The sequence below is a fragment of the Lycorma delicatula genome, chromosome 3 (genome assembly GCF_047948215.1).
Source record: "Lycorma delicatula isolate Av1 chromosome 3, ASM4794821v1, whole genome shotgun sequence".
NCBI lineage: Eukaryota > Metazoa > Arthropoda > Insecta > Hemiptera > Fulgoridae > Lycorma > Lycorma delicatula.
In genome coordinates, this window is record NC_134457.1 from 17,570,475 (window position 1) to 17,589,177 (window position 18,703).

Consider the following 18,703-nt stretch of genomic DNA (forward strand, 5'->3'; position numbering starts at 1 on the left):
TTTAATCATTGGGCTCAAAGAAAACCCAAACTGTTTTCTGGAAATTTCGATCTTTTTCACAATTGCAGTTCAAATCTACTTCTTGAACTAGGTCAACCAAATAAAAAAATGATTTTAAGTACAAATATATATTAATTTATATTAATAATAATATTTATCAATTTTTTTTCATTTTATTTAATCAAATTATTAACTTCATGAAATTAAATACCATTTCGTTTTTTGCATTCGTAAAGGCCGAAAAATAATAATAATATTTACAATTTTTATAAACTGAATGAATTTCATATGACAAATAATTTTATTTATTATTTCCATTTTTACATTTTGTTGAACATAAGGAAATGTGGCGGGAGGGTTTTGTAATCATTTGGCGGCTTTTTTTACGTATTTTATCGATAAATTCACATTTAAAATTAGATACTAGTATAAAAAAATCGGGTGAGGCTGTACCGGGGCTAATGGCTGTTGGTTTAAGATGAAACGTTACAGACCTTGAATGAAGTTCCTTAGAACTACAGACCGACCAAATTATCTAGAGTTAAATGGGAGAGCCACCATCGTATTTTTTTTAAATCAAAACTGAAAGTCTCCAATGGAAAATTTTAGTTTCTTCATTTGGCCAATTCTACATACAAATTGGTCGGTCTGTATGTCAGCGAGTCACTTTAGTGTATTGGATCGAAATAAAAACGAAACATTGAATGAGTACTAAATTTAATTTTAAAATAAAACGGACACTAAATGGTACATGATATTCATTTCGATTAATATTCGACGAAAAGTTTGTTCAACATCGGTCTGTGATATGAGAAGTAAGAGACATAAGGCAAAATAAGCAGCGGTAGAGATGAGCGCGCAGTACCAGCTTTGCGACGCTCCCGAAACCGAATATTGGGGTACCTGTGCATGGCTCATAACCTCCCCTTTCCAACGCATGCGTAATTTATAATTCCGGCTTGCTTTTGCGCGGGTTGAGGCTGACATATTGAATTTTTATATGTTTACTTTAATTTTTTATACATAAATATTGTCCAAGATACAGTTATTATTACTTGTATCCATCTACACCGAATGGAAATGAGCGAGAGCGCCAGTTTTGTCCGATCTGCGCTGTGTTCCCTCCCCGCCAACCCGCTCGCCAGTGACATAAACTCAAAGTAGTATTGGTGAACTGACCATGTAAATTTAATAAATGACACCGCATCTCTGAAACTAATACTTAGCGAGTAATTAATGTTGGACGATATAGACCTTTTCGTTAAGATACACATTTCTGTTATTGTATCTGTATGTTTCGGTGTGATTTTAAAGATGTATCACGTCAAAATGTTAGAAGCTTTCTTAGCAATTTTGAATATACTGAAAGCATGTTTGTAATAAATATAGAATTCTACGTAATTAATTTAATTTTTATAATCATTTTTTATAGGAACATTTCTTTTTAATTATGGTTACAATAAAACCTAATTAAATGTATCAGTTACTGTTAAAAAGCCATTTATTACATTTTAACCACAATAACATATTATTTGTGCAAAATAGGTGTAAATTGTTTAATTAAAAAATTTAAACATAAAATAGATAACTTAAAAGTGGGTGTAATTATAAAAAAAATCATTTACGTTAGTATAGTTTTTTTACAGATTAACTTTTATGTACTGTGTACAATCTAGTAATTTATTACCTGATTAAAATTTTTAAATTAAATACAATTAAAAATTTGTCATGATTAGATTAAAATTTTTATGATTGAGGAAACTATTTTTGTAATTAAATACCTAACTTTACAAACAATATATATTCTGATCCCCGTAGGGAAAGACAGCTACTTTGTGATGATCCCGGTTGCCACACCACTCCCTCCATTCCTAGCACTGATGGGCCTTACCGAAGGTTGTCTTTTACACCCTCAAAATTTGATAACACAGTCATCAATTTGGCATCTGTCAGGATGCCACCGATGCAAATACCTTCGCAGATATTTCCGTCAGTGTACAACCTACTGACGCCTTCGTATGACACGTCCAACCACGACAATCTAAATTACAATCCTCAACTATCAAATTAAACAATATTCATTACTTTTCACTTAATCTACGAAGGATATCTCTAAAGTAAAGACCGCTGGGAAATTTCTATCTTTAAGGTTGGCACACCTGTGTTGTTCATCACCACGCTAGTAATGTACACACTGCATTGTTGTCTGTAAGTTGTCGCGTAGTATTATTTTTGATTACGTGTGAGTTACTACGTTGTAAAATGAATAGAAAAATCGATTTGCCGCCGACTTTGAAATACGTGGAGTCATATGATTTTTAAATCATCAAAACGTTAAGCCGGCTGAAATTCATCGGCAGTTGGTTGCTGTGTACGGTGATAATGTAATGAATGAAAGAAACTACCGAAAATGGCGTAAAAGATTTAGAGATAACAGAATTAAAGTGCACGATGAAGAACGTTCGGGGAGGCCCTCGATAATCACCGAGGACTTGTTGAAACGCGTCGATGATAAAATCAGAAAAGATTGTCGCTCAACGATTTCCGACCTGGCCCTTTTTTTTCAAGATATTTCAAGAACAGTTATCGGTCGCATTATTCAGGACCATTTAGGCTTCAGAAAGTTTTGTGCACGTCAGGCACCGCACGTCTTAACAGAACGTCACAAAAAAATCCGAATGAGATCTGCTTTGGAATTTTTGATGCGCTACACAGATAAAAGTGATGAGTTCCTTAATTCAATTGTTACCGGCGATTAAATGTGGATTTCGTATTACACGCCAGAAAGAAAACGGTAGTCAAGTGAATATCGTCATCCTCGATCACTAACTAGACTGACAAAGGTCAAGCCACAGCCATTTGGACGCAAATTGATGGCCACAGTTTATTGGGATCGGTTTGGCATACTCCTGATAGATTTCATGTCACGTGAAACGACTATAAATGCAGAAGCCTACTGCAAAACTCTACGTAAATTACGGAGCGCCACTGAAAATCGGCGACGTGGACGGTTGACCGACGGCGACGTCCTCCTGCACGATAATGCACGTCACGTGTTGCAGATCCGACACGTGATTTACTGAGAACATTTGAATGGGAAATTTACGATCGCCCACCATATAGTCCGGACTTAGCTCCTTCTGATTATTATTTGTTTTGGAAATTGCAAGAATTTTGAGCGGTAAGCAATTCGCGGGTGACGATGAACTTAAAAATGCTGTTTATCAGTGGCTAAATGGACTGGTGGCAGAAGAATATGACGAGGGTATATTGAAGCTGGTGTGTCGCTAGGTTAAATGTTTTAATTCATATGGCGATTATATAGAGAAGTAGTATAAGGTATGTAGTTCAAGACAAATAAAAAATATTTATAAAATTTTCAGAATAAATATTTTTACAATGAAACCATCTTTACTTTAGAAATAACCTCTCGTAATACATTAAATTACTTCAAATATTGCTTATATTTTATTTAATATTTATATAAATAAATAAGCATTAAAAAATGATATACTTTATATCTTATTCAATTTTTGTTGTGAATTTCAGGATATTTTTTTGTAAATTATTTAATGTTTAGAGAAATGGTTTCCAACTTATTTTGATCGACGACACACTTCACTGAACGCCCATGATATCGTGACACATTAGTTTTTGATTAATAATAATAATGATGCTGATATAACAATATGTAATATATAATTTTAAGCATTAGATATGCAGTGTACAAAGACAGTTGTTAACTCGCAACCGGGCGCATTCTTCTAAATACAAGCAGCATGGCGAATGGCGTCAGAGAAAGCCAAACATAACTGCTTGGAATACCCCGACCTATATACACCGCAAGTCTGGTTAAAAAAATATATATTTTTGTGTTTTTAAAAACTCACCACTAAAGTTAACGTGAAGTCTGCTCTTGATGTGTTCTACATTTTGTCAACTCATGGCCTTCTGGTTATCAGGCTAACACGCAAATTATCTTCAAGATGTACCAGCCTATTCTTCTGTTTCATTGTAGAAAATGCTGATTCGCAAAATTATGACGTTGAAAACGACAGCAAAATTTTTATGGATGTCGTTGTGATTGTGTTATACTGACACCGCATATAATTCTAAAAGGACTGTACTGAAACATCTAGAAATTTTGATTCATGATAGAATCGCGTGACAAGTTAAACAATTAATTTTTTCATAGACAGTTAGGTTAGTGGCATTTTATATGTTGATCTCACCACATGTACCAAAAGAAGAAATTACCTGTTAACCTTAATATGAAGAAAGTTATGGAGACTCTGATTGGTTCAAAGTTGGCCAATGAGTCTGACAGGGCTGCATCTTGTCGTCATTTCTCTTCAAAATTTATGCAGAGATAATTATGCGGAATTTAAACTTCGAAGAATCTAAGTTTGGAGTCAAAATTTGAGGTTGCAACATCAATAATCTCCATTACACAGATGACACAACTATTCTAGCTGAATCAGAGCGTGATCTGAAGAAGTTGATAAAAAGATTGAAGGAAGAAAGTGAAAAAATGGGCCTATACCTCAATGTCAAAAAGACAAAAATCATGACAACTACTGGCAAAAACATCAAAGTCATAATTAATAATGAAGATATCGAGTGCTTTAGTGATTTCATCTTTCTTGGATCCATGATCACTCGAAATGGTGGTACAGCCCAGAAATCGGACGGCGAATAACATTGGACCGGAAGGCAACGTTGAGCATGAACCAAGTCTGGGAAAATAAAGATACTAGCCTTGGCACTAAGTGCCGGATAGTCCATGCCATCATCTTCCCCATAACAATCTATGGATGTAAAAGTAGACCCTGAAGAGGGAAAATAGAAAAAGAATTGATGCTTTCGAACTATGGTACTGGAAAAGAATGCTGCGAATACCATGGACAGCCAAAATTACCAACAAAGTCGTTCTAGAGCTGGTCAAACCAGCCATGTCCTTTGAAGGCAAAATACGTCGGCTCAAGCTCTCATACTTCGGACATGTCATGAGGTCAAATTTATTAGAAAGATCAATGATGCTTGGTACGTTCAGTGGCAAAAAGATACCTGGCCACTAAGGATTCGTTGGCTTGATACCATCAAAGCTGATACAAGCATGGCCATGAAACAACTGCAAGAAGCACTCAATGACAAACGAATGAAGAAAACTTGTCCATAGAATCGCCGAGGGTCGGACATGACTGAACTAATAACAACAATAATTGTGTTACTGAAGTTTGTAACGCATTTAGATGTTCTTTCATTAACTTCTTCAATATTCTTTCTTATTTTGTGTAAGCTTATTTTCAAAACTTTACCTCAATTTTGATAAATCCCTCAACGTAGCAACAATTAACACTTGGTTTATTACCAAATAGAAAGAATAAACTAAGCATTGTTGCAGGTGTTCACCATCACTCAAAATTATCGCCATGAAGTGAAAATTAAACCTCCATGGTTGTATGTATTGACTAATATAGTCTGTCTTGAAATAAATTTTACCGTGTTGAAATTTTTCATGGTAAGTATAGATTACGTTGTATAAACTTTCTGAATGGTATAATAAAATTTATTTTTAAACTCTAAAATTTCGGGACACACCCTACGGGACTGAGTGACACTCCATTGTGTCCCGATATACCGGTTGGGAAACACTATATAACAAAAAAATATGATTTGTCTTAAGGCAGGTCCCCGACATCTCCAATGTCGTCACTTTATTCTTGCTTGTACCTCTACTTTCAAGAGATATATAAAATATATTTATTTTTTAATTTAAATTATTCTATCTTTTACAATTGATGCTTTATTATCTGAGAACAGAACTGAAACTTTAACCGCTATCTTTTTTTCACTCTACTTATAAATTTTAAATCATAATTCGGTTTTATTCATTCTTCGTTAGAAGTTTTTTTTTTTTTTTTTACTTTGATCTGTTATTTAATATTCATCTTTTTGAGATTATAATGATTATAGAAGATGGTAAGTCCAGTTTAAATTTTAAAACTTGTCTCTTGTCCGGTTTTGAATCAGCTGATCCTGAAAGAATGGCTAGATCAAATACTAACGATTAAAGTATGCCAATACTGTGAAATTTTCAAGGTTGTTTAGTTAGCAATGATTTGTATGATGCACGTATCAGTTATCTGTAAGAGTAGTTGTATACAGTGGACTATAAAATTATTAAACTTGTTTTGTAATAAACTGAGAATTTAAATATCAGGTTTAATACAATTAATAAATACAGATATTGTTTTTATACGTGGTTTAACATAGAATATTCATCTTACCACCTGTATGGTTACACGTATGTCTAATCTTTTTGAATTAGACTGGTTAAAAAATATAGAGTGTTGATAAAGTGACACAACCTTATGGAAGAATGTTTCGTACATTTTTTACAGGTTTAAACGGGGAAAAATGAGTTACACAATGCGGCAGAAAATATTCATTGTCTCCCTATACATTAGATGTGTGTCAGTTATGCACAAACCTAGAATGCCGTCAGAGAAATTTACGATATGGATGTACCAAACAAGTCCTCCATCAAGCGGCTGTACGACAAATTCCAAGAGACAGGGAACGTGTCAGATGCAGCCAAATGTAGTCGATCGAAAGTGGTAAAAGCAGAAAAGTAGATCGCCGTGTAAACTGCGTATTCTGTTAGTCCTGAGAAGTTTTTCTTTCTTTTTCCTGTTTAGCCTCCGGTAATTACCGTTCAGATAATACTTCTGAGGATGAAATGTATGAGTGTAAATGAAGTGTAGTCTTGTACAGTCTCAGTTCGACCATTCCTGAGATGTGTGGTTAATTGAAACCCAACCACCAAAGAACACCGATATCTACGATCTAGTATTCAAATCCGTGTAATAATAACTGACTTTACTAGGACTGGAACGTTGGAACTCTCGACTTCCAAATCAGCTGATTTGGGAAGACGCGTTCACCACTACCAATCCGGTGGGTTAGTCCTAAGAAGTCTGTGCGACGCCTATCTAACCAGTCTGGTCTCTCCATTGGTAGTGCCCGCACGGCACTGCGCAAGTGTTTAAAGATGCATCCGTATGAAATTCGTGTTATTCTCGAGTTTTTACCTGCAAATATTTGAAAATGGGTAGCTTTCTGTCACCGGTTCATGTCATCTGTAACACCAGACGGGGAAGGACTCGATGACGGTTTTGGTCTGACCAGGCACGGTTCCACCTTGATGGATACGTGAATGGACAGAATTTACGCATTTGGCGTACGGAAAATCAACATCAGCTGCACGAACAAAAAGAAGGTATTTGGTGTCAAATTTTACGTAGGCGAATCTTCATGACATTCTTTCATGGCACAGTGGTGCAACAATTTGTAAACACTATACCTGCAGCCTGGCTGGAGTACGCGTGGTTTCAGCAGGACAATTCTTTCGGCTCATACAGCCAACTACACTATGACTTTTTTTGGATCAGTATTTTAATGGACAAGTGATTTCGAAGGGGTTGTGATCCCCTCGGTCTTCTGATTTATTCCCTTCTGACTTTCTCTTATGGGGATACCTTAAGGATGCTGCTTACAAAACTCATCCTGACATCATTCCCGTACTGCAGAGCGAAACTGGATGATGTATCGCTGCAATTCCTCAACAAACGTTGCAACATGTATTTAAGAACATTTCAACATCGTATTCAATTATGTGAATCGCATAATAGAGGCCACTTTCAACCACTATTGTAATTTACTCATTTTCCCATAAGGTTGCGACACTTTTTGAACTCCCCAATATATTAATTGATTTCGTACAATAATTCATTATATTTTTGTCGAAGCATATGGGGAAAGACTATCGTTGTTCGTCGTAATCCGTTCGAACAATTGTGAATGCAATTCCTTTTTTAATCCTTAAAGTAGCAAACCTATTCATTCTTGATGTGATCTAAATATTGTGTATTCTTAAGAACCCATTTGTATAAGTTTTTATTTACTTACTAGCAAAATATAATTTATAATTTTTACTTTTATTTAATTAATTAATTTTTTTAATTGTTTTAGGGTGATAAAGATGACATGGAGACGCACATACATAAAGGAAATATGTCAACAACTGCTGTACAAACTGGAATTCGTAAAAATTTGGTAGAATTAACAAAAGTAAAATTAGAAGAAAATAACTCATGCGATAGTGAAGGTCCTAGATCTTCAATTAAAGAACAACAGGACCTTAAAGGTTTTAAAAATATAAAGTCATCTAAATCGTTTAGATAAAATAATTTTGTAATCGGCAGTAGTACCCTTAAAAAATTATTAATGTTTATAAATTATATAATTACTTTTTGTCCTTTTGAGATAAAAATAACATCACAACCAATACTCTAATCATATAATTTCCTATGTTGAATCAACGACCTGGAATTGTATCTCTGAAAAATAATCGAAAATAAAAATGAAAGAAAAATCAATATTGTTTTCCTCCAATTTATTATTATAAAGAATAATTAAGGAGGAAAGGGAAATAATTTAGGGACCGATTGTATAACTTGAAATAAGGAAAAAAGATCATACTAATATATGTCCGAGAACATTTTATCAAGTTACACCTGGCCAGATATTTCGCCCGTATATAAATTTCTTTGATGAAATGAGGTCACACTGAAATTTTTAGGACGTTAGATAAGAGATAAACTTGATGGTTTCTTATATTTATTGACCTGAAAAATCGAATAAAACAGGTCTCCCATGTTAATCTCCCGTAGTTTTCATATTATCTGACGTAAAACAGAAAAATTCAGTGACAATAAAGACGTTTTTTTTACTTCTTTGTATGAAGTAAAGTTACTATTATGATCGCGAAAAATTTCGGCTTTCAGATTTCAAGGGATATATCCATTTTGACCATCCCTGAATCCATTTTGCTAGTTTCGTCATGTCGTCAGTACGTACGTACGTACGTATGTATCTCGCATAACTCAAAAATGAGTAGACTAGGATGTTGAAATTTTGGATTTAAGACTGTTGTAACATGTAGTTGTACACTTACCCTTTTGATTGTAATCTTGTAATCGACTTGACCAAAAGTGTTCAAAAAAGCCCAAAATCCAAAAAATTTAGATTTTGGGCTTTTTCTTAACTTCAGCAATAAGCCCTCATTGAAAACTTTTCAACGATATACATAAGTGGTATTTATTTTCATTGGTTCCAGAGTTATAGCCAAATAAAACTTTAATTAATGAAATATTTTGATCTTACAAGGGGAGGGAATATAGGTTCGAATTCGAGTTTATTTCCTCTTTTTTATGTTTTTTTTTTTAATTTATATATATTGGTTTATTAATAATTATTAACCTGTGATTGTAAAATATAATTACAATAAATAATAATTCAATAATAACAATAAAAAAAAAAATATGAAAAAAAATCAGAAGTTATTAGTGAAATAAAATTTGATGTACTTTTTGTATATTTAATTTAATAGGTGTACAAGGAAGTTATTTGGTATCCACATCAGAGTTTTGGGATTTTAAATACAATAACTTTGTTAAATGAAAAAAAAATGCGTAAATTTTATACTAGAACTTGTAGAGAATTTAATTTTGTGAAAATTTATGTAATAAAGTTATGAAAAACAAAACAAAATGAACTTCTATTATTAAAATCAAACAGAACAAAAAATTTTTTTAAATTAAAAAAGGTTCTTTTTAATACAATAAATTTAGCCTCTGAAAAAATCAAATATTTTGAAGTTACTTTTTAAAAATCTCACTGTGGTTTTTGTAGGGTATTAATTTACAATAAATGTTAAAAAACTTTACTAATGACATCTATACATTTTTCAACTCGTTTCTTTACATTTTCTGTCGCCAAACTATGATATCTTCGCGTTCCATGAGCATTGAGAATGTGAACGATCAGTTCATCACCAAACTTTTTCCTTATATACCTCGTATTTCATCCGTTTCCATAAACGATAAACCAAGGGTATAAGGTCCGGTTGTTCTAGGTGGCCAATTTAATATCCCTCTACGTCCAATCCATTTACCAATATTTTTCTCTATGAACTGTTTTACTTCATTCTTGAAATGTGTTGATGCTCCACCAAGTTTATACGACATTTCATACAGTTTCACCAGTGAGAAATTTTCAAGCACTGTAAGAAATTCATTGTTTAGACATTTCACATAATTTCCTCCCGTGACACGTTATTCTAGTATGAAAGGTCCTATTAATTTGTGGTCGATCATACCACACCAAACACTCACAGAAAATCGTTGCTGAAAATATGACTGAATTACAGCATGTGAGTTTCTTCAGACCACCGATGTGATTTCGTGTGGTTATGCCATTACGGGTAAAAGTAGCTTCATCTGAAAATACCAACTTTTTCTCTTTAGCCTCCGGAATCACCGTAAGGTATTACTTCAGAGGAGGAATGAGGATAATATGTATGAATATAAATGAAGTGTATAGTCTTGTACAGTCTCAGGTCGAGCATTCCTGAGATGAGTGGTTAACTGAAACCCAAACACGTATTTACGATCTAATATTCAAATCTGTATAAAAGTAACTGCCTTTACTCGGATTTGAACCTTAGAACTCTCGATTTCGAAATCAGCTGATTTGCGATGACAAGTTTAACCACTAGACCAACCCAGTCGGTTTTCATCCTAAAATAGTATGAACGGAAAGTTATTTTTCGAAATCAGACAGACAATTTTTTCAAATTTTAATATACGATTAAAGATTGATAAGATTTTTAAAAATTTTATCATTTGTACAGAAAAGTACTATTGTTTACATTTGTAAATATAATTTAATCAGACTTAAGATACGCTAACCTTTACTAATGAGGATAAGTTAGCGAGCGAAGTGAGCGTAGGTTAAGTTTGGTTAAATTATGTTTATAAATTCCCTGCAAATGGTAAAATTTTTTTAAATCTTAAAAAATGAAAATTAGGTAAGGGTACTTTAAAAAAATTGAAAAAAGTGGCTATCGGATTTCTAAATGTACTTTTTTCTTTTTTTTCTGTTTAGCCTTCGGAACTACCGTCAGGACTATTTCAGAGGATGAATGAGGATGATATGTATGAGTGTAAATGAAGTGTAGTCTTGTTCATCTCAGGTCAACCATTTCCGAGTTGTGTGGTTAATTGAAACCCAACCACCAAAGAACACCGGTATCCACGAACTAGTACTCAAATCCGTGTAAAAATAACTGACTTTACTAGGATTTGAACCATAGAACTCTCGACTTCGAAATCAGCTGATTTGCGAAGATGCGTTCACCACTAGACTATCCCGGTGTGTTTCGAAAAAGAAACGAACGGAATTAAGTGGTAATCATTGTTAACCCATTGATAAAGTTGCAGTAGTCTGGCATGGTCACCAAACTGGAGGTGTTGAACTTCCTGAATATGATATGGACGCAAGCATGTAATCTCCTCCATACTGCACTTTGTGGAATGTTAAGACGTTTTGAAATTCTTCGTGTACTCGTCTTAGGACTACGCTGTACCACCTGAAGAATGCTGATTTTGTTGATGAAAGCGATTATCACTATTTACCATGTCATAAGTTTATGAGAGCAATAAGTAGAATTCAAATTAATTTCGAAGCACACAGTTAGTGTTGTTGTTAACCTAATTTGCAAAGATTTTATTGTTTCAAACAGCTGTTTTTAATTTTTTTAAATTCGTAATATATTTCTGTTAAGTTTTGGTTTTAATAATAAAGTTTTTTTTTATTGACTTTATAGCATTATTTTTCTCAAAATTAAATACTCTACAAATTTTGATAAATTTAAACATTTATTAGTCGTTTAACACAGTTATTCTCTTCAAAACTAAAAAAAAACACTTCTTTTTCGTCACTGAATTTTTCAGTTTTACTTAAATATCATGAAAATTACGGGAGATACTGTTTTGTGATCAGTTTTATTCAATTTTTGAGATCAAAAAACTAAAGAAACCATCAGTTTTATCCCTTATACGTACGCCTTAAAAATGTCAATATGACCTCATTTCATCGGGAAAACTGAAATCCGAGCGAAATTTTTCGTTAGCTTTAATTCGATAACAAAGCGTTTTCGGACATATGTGTTTGTATAAAAATTGTTACCTTATTTGAAGCACTAGAATCAGTTCCTAAATTATTTCCTTTTCCTTCCGAATCATTCTGTAAATAAACAAATTTATTCGTATCATTATTACAATGGGTCTTATGGGTTATATTTTGTCACCATTTAATATTAGTACGTATTAAAATTAATTACATTATTTGAAAACAAATTTTGTTGTTATTTTTTAATTTAATTAATTAATCACCAACCTAAATTTACATTTAAAAAATGGTTAATTTTTTTTGTATGTGCGCGTATGAATAATAATTTTTATTTAATTATGATGATAAGATTTGATATAAGGAACAAGGAAATTACAAAAATAATTGAATATATTATAGAATTTTAAACAAATAAAAACAGACGTCATTTTAGTTAGAAGTTTTATATTTCGATGTTTTCTACTTAAAAAACATTTGGTTTTCAATGCCACTTTTAAAAATGATGTTTCATGATTCTACTCGTTTCATTTAAACGTTTTGATTTTTCCCTTTCATGGTGTTATCTGGGGCAATGATCAAACCAAAAATTAGATCGTTTTGAGGTAGGTCAGCAGTTCTAAATTTAATTCTTCTATGTTTAACTATTGAAAATTTATCTGAAAGTATAAAATGAGTATACATAATGTCCTTAAAAGGTGAGGCCAAACTCTAGGAAGTGATTCTGTTTAACATACTGAATAAAAAGGCCAGTGAAAATAGGTCCGAAAATGCATATTTTTCTGTTTGTCTGCCAATTTGTTTTTTAAGAAAAAAACGTTTTTCCAGAACGGTTGGACAAAACGCAATAAAATCTTATACTTTATTTTAAATTAATATTTTTTAATAGAAAAAAAGCGAAACTCTTCGTTAACAAATTTCAAAATGGCGGTCATTTCAATTTTTCAGTCTTAAATATCTTAGGAATTATTAGATTTTTCAAATTGAATTTTATTGTAAAAATTATGAATTTCATGAAATTGTTCATTTCTTAATGAACAAAATGACATCTTAGTCGTAAAAATCAGACGACAAATAACAGTTATTGTATAAAGTAGACCTAAACCGATATGGCAGTCGTGACTCTCTTGATAACTAAATCAAATATTCTGATTGCTAAAATTAGCAATTTTAATCAGAAACCACGATAATAAATCAGATAATAAAAAAAGCAAGATGGCCGCCACATCGGTTTAGGCTTACTTTTTGCAATAACTCTGTTGTTTGTCGTTGGAGTTTTACGATTAAACTGTCGTTTTGTTCACAACAAAATGCTTCATAATATTTACAATAATAACTAAATTTGATAAATCTAATAATTCCTAAGATATTTAAGATTGAAAAATTAAAATGACCGCCATTTTGAAATCTGTCAACGAAGAGAATCGTTATTTTTTCCCTACTAAAAATTGTTAGTTTAAAATGAAGTACAAAATTTTATTGCGTATATCCAACCGTTCTTGAAAATTTTTTTTTTGTTAAAAAACAAAATGGCGGACAGACAGAAAAATATGCGATTTTGGACCTATGTTCACAGGATATTTTTTCTTCAGTATGTTAAGCAGAATCACTTTCTTGAGTTTAGGCTCCTCTTTAAAGAACACCCTATATATATATATATATATTATATATATATATAAATACATATAAAGTGTATTTATATATATATATAAATACGGGAGTGTCCCATATAAAACGCAATCCATCAATCACTCATCCATGAAATTTCAAAAGTCAAGCTTACTCCCCTACTCGTTACTGAAAGGACTCGTCCAACATCTGAACATCGCGGCGACGCAGTAGAACACTACCGATAGTAACAACAATGCAATCATAACGTTCAGTGCATTGCTAGAGACAAGATGGTGTTTTCGCTAGACGAACGTGTTTTCATCGTCGAGACGTACTTCAGTACGAAATCAGCGGTTGCAGTGCAAGATTTGTTTCGCCATAAGTACCCGGATAAACCGGCTCCTAACAAAACATCAGTATTAAGGTTAGTCGCAAAATTTAGAGAGACCGGTTCTGTTAATAACAAGGAACACAAAAGATCTGCATCAGTGTTGAATACAGATACAGTCACTGAAATCAAAGACCGATTACTCGCCTCGCCAAATAAATCGATCAGACGTTTGTCTGCTGAAATTAATTTGTCTAAATCAACTGTTCGTCGGCCGACCAAACGATTACAATTACGACCTTATCGCATTCAAACGGTTCATAGACTTCTTGAGCCCGACAAAGAGAAGCGACTACAATATTGTCAACGGTTCCGTCAATTTCTGCGTGAGGGAATTAATGTTATGGATTCGCTATTTTTTACAGATGAAGCACGGTTTCATTTGGATGGCTACGTAAACAGCCAAAACAATAGAATTTGGAGCGCTGAAAATCCCCACGTTTATCACGAAAAACAATTACACCCGCAGAAGTCGGGCGTGTGGTACGCTATATCGCGGAAGAAAGTAATCGGTCCTATTTTTTTCGAGTACACCATTAATACAGAACGATATCAGGATATTTTATTTCAGTTCATCGCACTCTTGGAAGAGGAAGACAGACACTGCCGGCTATAACATGATGGTGCGACATCACACTGCGCAGGTTCAACTTCTGATTTCGTCGAAGAATTCTTTGGTAATCGTGTTATCGGTCGAGGCTTGTGGCCACCAAGATCTCCAGATTTGACTGCGGCGGATTTTTTTCTACGGGGTTACCTCAAAGATAAAGTCTACAGCAACAAACCACAAACACTTGAACGATTGAAAGTCAATATTGAACAAGCTGTATTAAATATCCAGCCACAAACTTTGAAAAAAGTTGCAAGAAACGCTGTAAAAAGAATTGAAGCTTGTATTCAAGAAGATGGCGGCCACTTCCAACATTTACTCTAAATGTAAGGTAATGGATGGTAATAATAAAAATTACATTTACATTTACACATGCCTTTTTATTATTTCAATACCTACCAATATAAGGTTGGGTTGCGTTTTATATGGGAAACCATGTATATATTCTCCGTTGAATATCGACACATACCAAATACGTCAGTTAAAGACCAAAATATTTCTTTATTCGGACCTTCGCCGGTATATATTACCGTGGTAGGGGTAAACTGTGGTAGGGGTCCAAAAGATAACTAAAAATTAAAATAAAAATTATTCAATAACAAACAATCTTTAAGGTAAACAGAAACCCTCGTAAAAAAAAGGAAGTTTAAATTTAAGTAAAAAATAACCTACGCTTGCTTCTCTCTAAGAGCTTATCAAATTAAAGTTAAAATACAAATTATATATATTATTCTCCAATACTGGAGGCGAATAATCAATTTCACCGCATTTATAAAAAAATTAAATCAAATTTTTAGCATTTTATAAATTGAAAGGGCCAATCAGGATATACAGAAAATGTTAACTGCAAGGATTAACGACAGCGATACAAGTAAATGGTCAGATGGTTTGCCGTTTGTTCAGTTTTTATAAAAAAATATTTTTATTCAACTTTCACCAACATCGCATGCTGATTTGCAGTAAATTAGATTAATCGCCTTAAATGTTGAAGAATAACACCATAATTTATATAACGTATATAAATATGATTTATATATTTAACTTTAATTAGACGAGGTTAGCGAGCGAAACGAGCGTAGGTTATTTTTGGCTTAAATTTAAACTTCATTCTTTTTTTTACGAGGGTTTTTCCTAATCTATTTACCTTAGAAATTGGTATTGAGGGATTATTTTTTAATTTCTAGTTGCCGTTTCGACCCCCACAAGAGCTTATCCGTGTTTGTCGACATATGCGGCGAAGGTCCGAATAAGCAAATATTTCGGTTTTTCATCGACGTATTTGGTATGTGTCGACATTCATCGAAGAATATTGACATTCTCTAATTTCGGTCTTTCACGGTAACATATATATAGTAGAATAATGAAATAAAAACAAAAATTACTGGAAACTGAAAAATAATCATTCTATTTTTTCACTAAATACTTGAAATTAAATTAAAACGTTCTCACAAATTAAAATGCTTTAATAATCTTTTAAATGTTTTCAGATCTTTATTAGCACTTATTATTCAAAGGATTAAAAAAGAGGTTTCATTTAAAAATTTGTATCTCTTCAGATAACTGGTCTGGTGGTTAACTCGTCGTTGCAAATCAGTTATTTAACAACTGATTTTCGAAGTCAAAAGGTTTAAAGTTCGAATTCCAGTAAAAGCTAGTTGCTTTTATACGGATTTGAATACTTGACAGTGGATACCGATGTACTTTGGTAGTTGGGGTTATATAAACCACATATCTCAGGAATAGTCGGCCTGAGTCTGTACAAGACTATACCTCATTACATGTTATACTCACCTTATTGACACGTATGGGGAGGGGGGTTGCTTATTGTTCACGAGTTGAGCAGATTACAACGTACATTAGGAAAGATAAAAAAAAGAAGATTTATGTACCTATAAATTTTATTTATAAACGTACGTCGTAAATCAATTTACAATTAATTGAAAACGTAAATCGTCGCAATTAATTAATTATAATTTAATTGCATTTTTTTCTGTAATGAGATAGTATACAACACCTGATACGTCTCAGGAAAAAGTAGCATCTTGGAAAATTAATGGGTGTAAAGTAAGGAAGGATAAAAGCAAATAGGCGAAGCTGTGTTTAATAAACCGATTCCCATAGATAATCGAAGTTAAGCAACGCTGGATACAGTTTCACACTGAATAATGATAGTAGTATTCATTAGTGGGTAATGACCTAACAGAAGTCAATGCCATTTAAAACCCCGGCAAAAAGTTGCATAATTATCCAACATTTAGAGTCTACTTGCGAAAAAGATCAAAATATTAATAAAAAAAATTGGGTTCCATTTGAACCCCTTGGTCAAATGACTTTTTAACTAATATATTATTCAGTATTAATAATATAATTGAGAAAAATCTTAATAAAAAATATTGAGTAGAGCAGTTGACCCCCTTAAAAAATGACGTTTTTATCATCAAAATAACACTGTAATTCAGTAGTTCCCAAATTTTTCCGAGTCGCGGCGCCGTTTTTCAATTAAAATTTTCCATGGCGCCCTACCCTAAGTAAAAGTATGACTACTCGTAAGTTAAGAGATAAAAATAAATAAAGCTCTTGTATCTTCATTATTTTTTTACTTTATTAACATTAAATTAATAACTTTGGTTTAAGTAATTATGAAGCGTTGACAATATTTCGAGGCGCCCCTATGAAGAGGCCGCAGCTCTCCGGGTCACCGCGGCGCATAGTTTTGGAATCACTACTGTAATTAGAAGAGTATAATTGCTAAAAATAAGAATTATTAGTAAAAACAAAATTGGCCCCGTTCCTCGACAGCTACCTCATATAATATTTTTAATAACAACCAAACTTGAAAAACATATAAAGAATAAAAAATAAAAAATTATTAAACAAATTTTGAGTTTTGAAATCGGATCCAATGGGACCAGTTTTTAAAATAATTCCTACAGCTTCTACATTAATGTAAAATACAGTTGAATTTTCACTCTTGAAAATTAAGTTTAAAATAAATTGATCTTTTAAGTATGTGTACCATTCAGCCCCTTGTTTTTTTTTGTTTTTTTTTAATTTAATTTAATCCAGTAATTATTTAGTTAAATAAATCGGCCTGATTTTAATGCATTGTCATTAAAAAAGATCTAATCATACTGGAATTTCAGGCAATGATTGCGCTGATAGTGCGACAAAAGAGGTTTGTTTGCAGCCTAATTTCACTAATTGCGTTGTTTAGAACGTTTTTGTCTGTTTTCTGAAGAGTGATTCATGACGAGTGGCAAAATAAGTGGAATGCAACCATCAACAGTAAACTTCGTTCAATTAAGAACACTGTATCACCGTGAGGCTTATATGGGATTAACTGTCGTGAGGAGGTCATTATTTGACGTTTGTGAATGAAGCACACTAGGTTCATTCATGGTTCACTTGATGACTCAGACCGATGCACTTGTTTCTGTTAACTGTGATTGCCAATTACCAGTACATCATATCCTTATGGAATGAGTCTGTTATGTGTTACTGCGTCGGAAATTTAATATCAGAAATATTTTAGGAAACTGTACGGCTATGTTATCCAAATACTTACTAATTCTTAAGGCTGTGCATTTGTACTCAGATATTTTATTATTGTTATATAATGTCTTTCTTCCAGTTTTATGTTTTTAAGTTTCATTTTCAATATTCTTTTTACTTCCTTGTACGAAGTAAAGAAAGAATTGTGATCGAGAAAAAATTCGATTTTCAGATTTCAACCGAAATATCCATTTTGACCATCCCTGAATCAATTTTGACTAGCTTCGGCATGACGTCTGTACGTACGTATGTATGTATTTCGTATAACTAAAAAACGAATAGCCGTAGAATGTTGAAATTTTGGATTTAGGACTGTTGTAACATCTAGATGTGCACCTCTTTTTTTGATTGCAACCGACTGGACAAAAAATGTCCAAAAAAGCCCTAAATCCAAAACAAATTGAATTTTTGACTTTTTCTTAATTGGAGCAACAATCTCTCATTGAAAGCTTTTCAACGATATATAATAAGTGGTAATTATTTTCATTGGTACTAGAGTTATAGCCAAA

At 32.8% G+C, this 18,703-nt stretch overlaps 1 protein-coding gene across 1 annotated transcript in view; it reads left to right on the forward strand.

Annotated features, from left to right (window-relative positions):
- Positions 1-12,253, forward strand: part of LOC142321415 (uncharacterized) — a 46,279-nt gene extending 34,026 nt beyond the window's left edge. Inside the window, exon 4 of the mRNA XM_075359483.1 lies at positions 8,035-12,253. Coding sequence (XP_075215598.1) covers positions 8,035-8,247 — 213 coding nt within the window. The 3' untranslated portion in view covers positions 8,248-12,253. The remainder of the gene's footprint in view (positions 1-8,034) is intronic.
- The last annotated feature ends 6,450 nt before the right edge of the window (positions 12,254-18,703 follow it).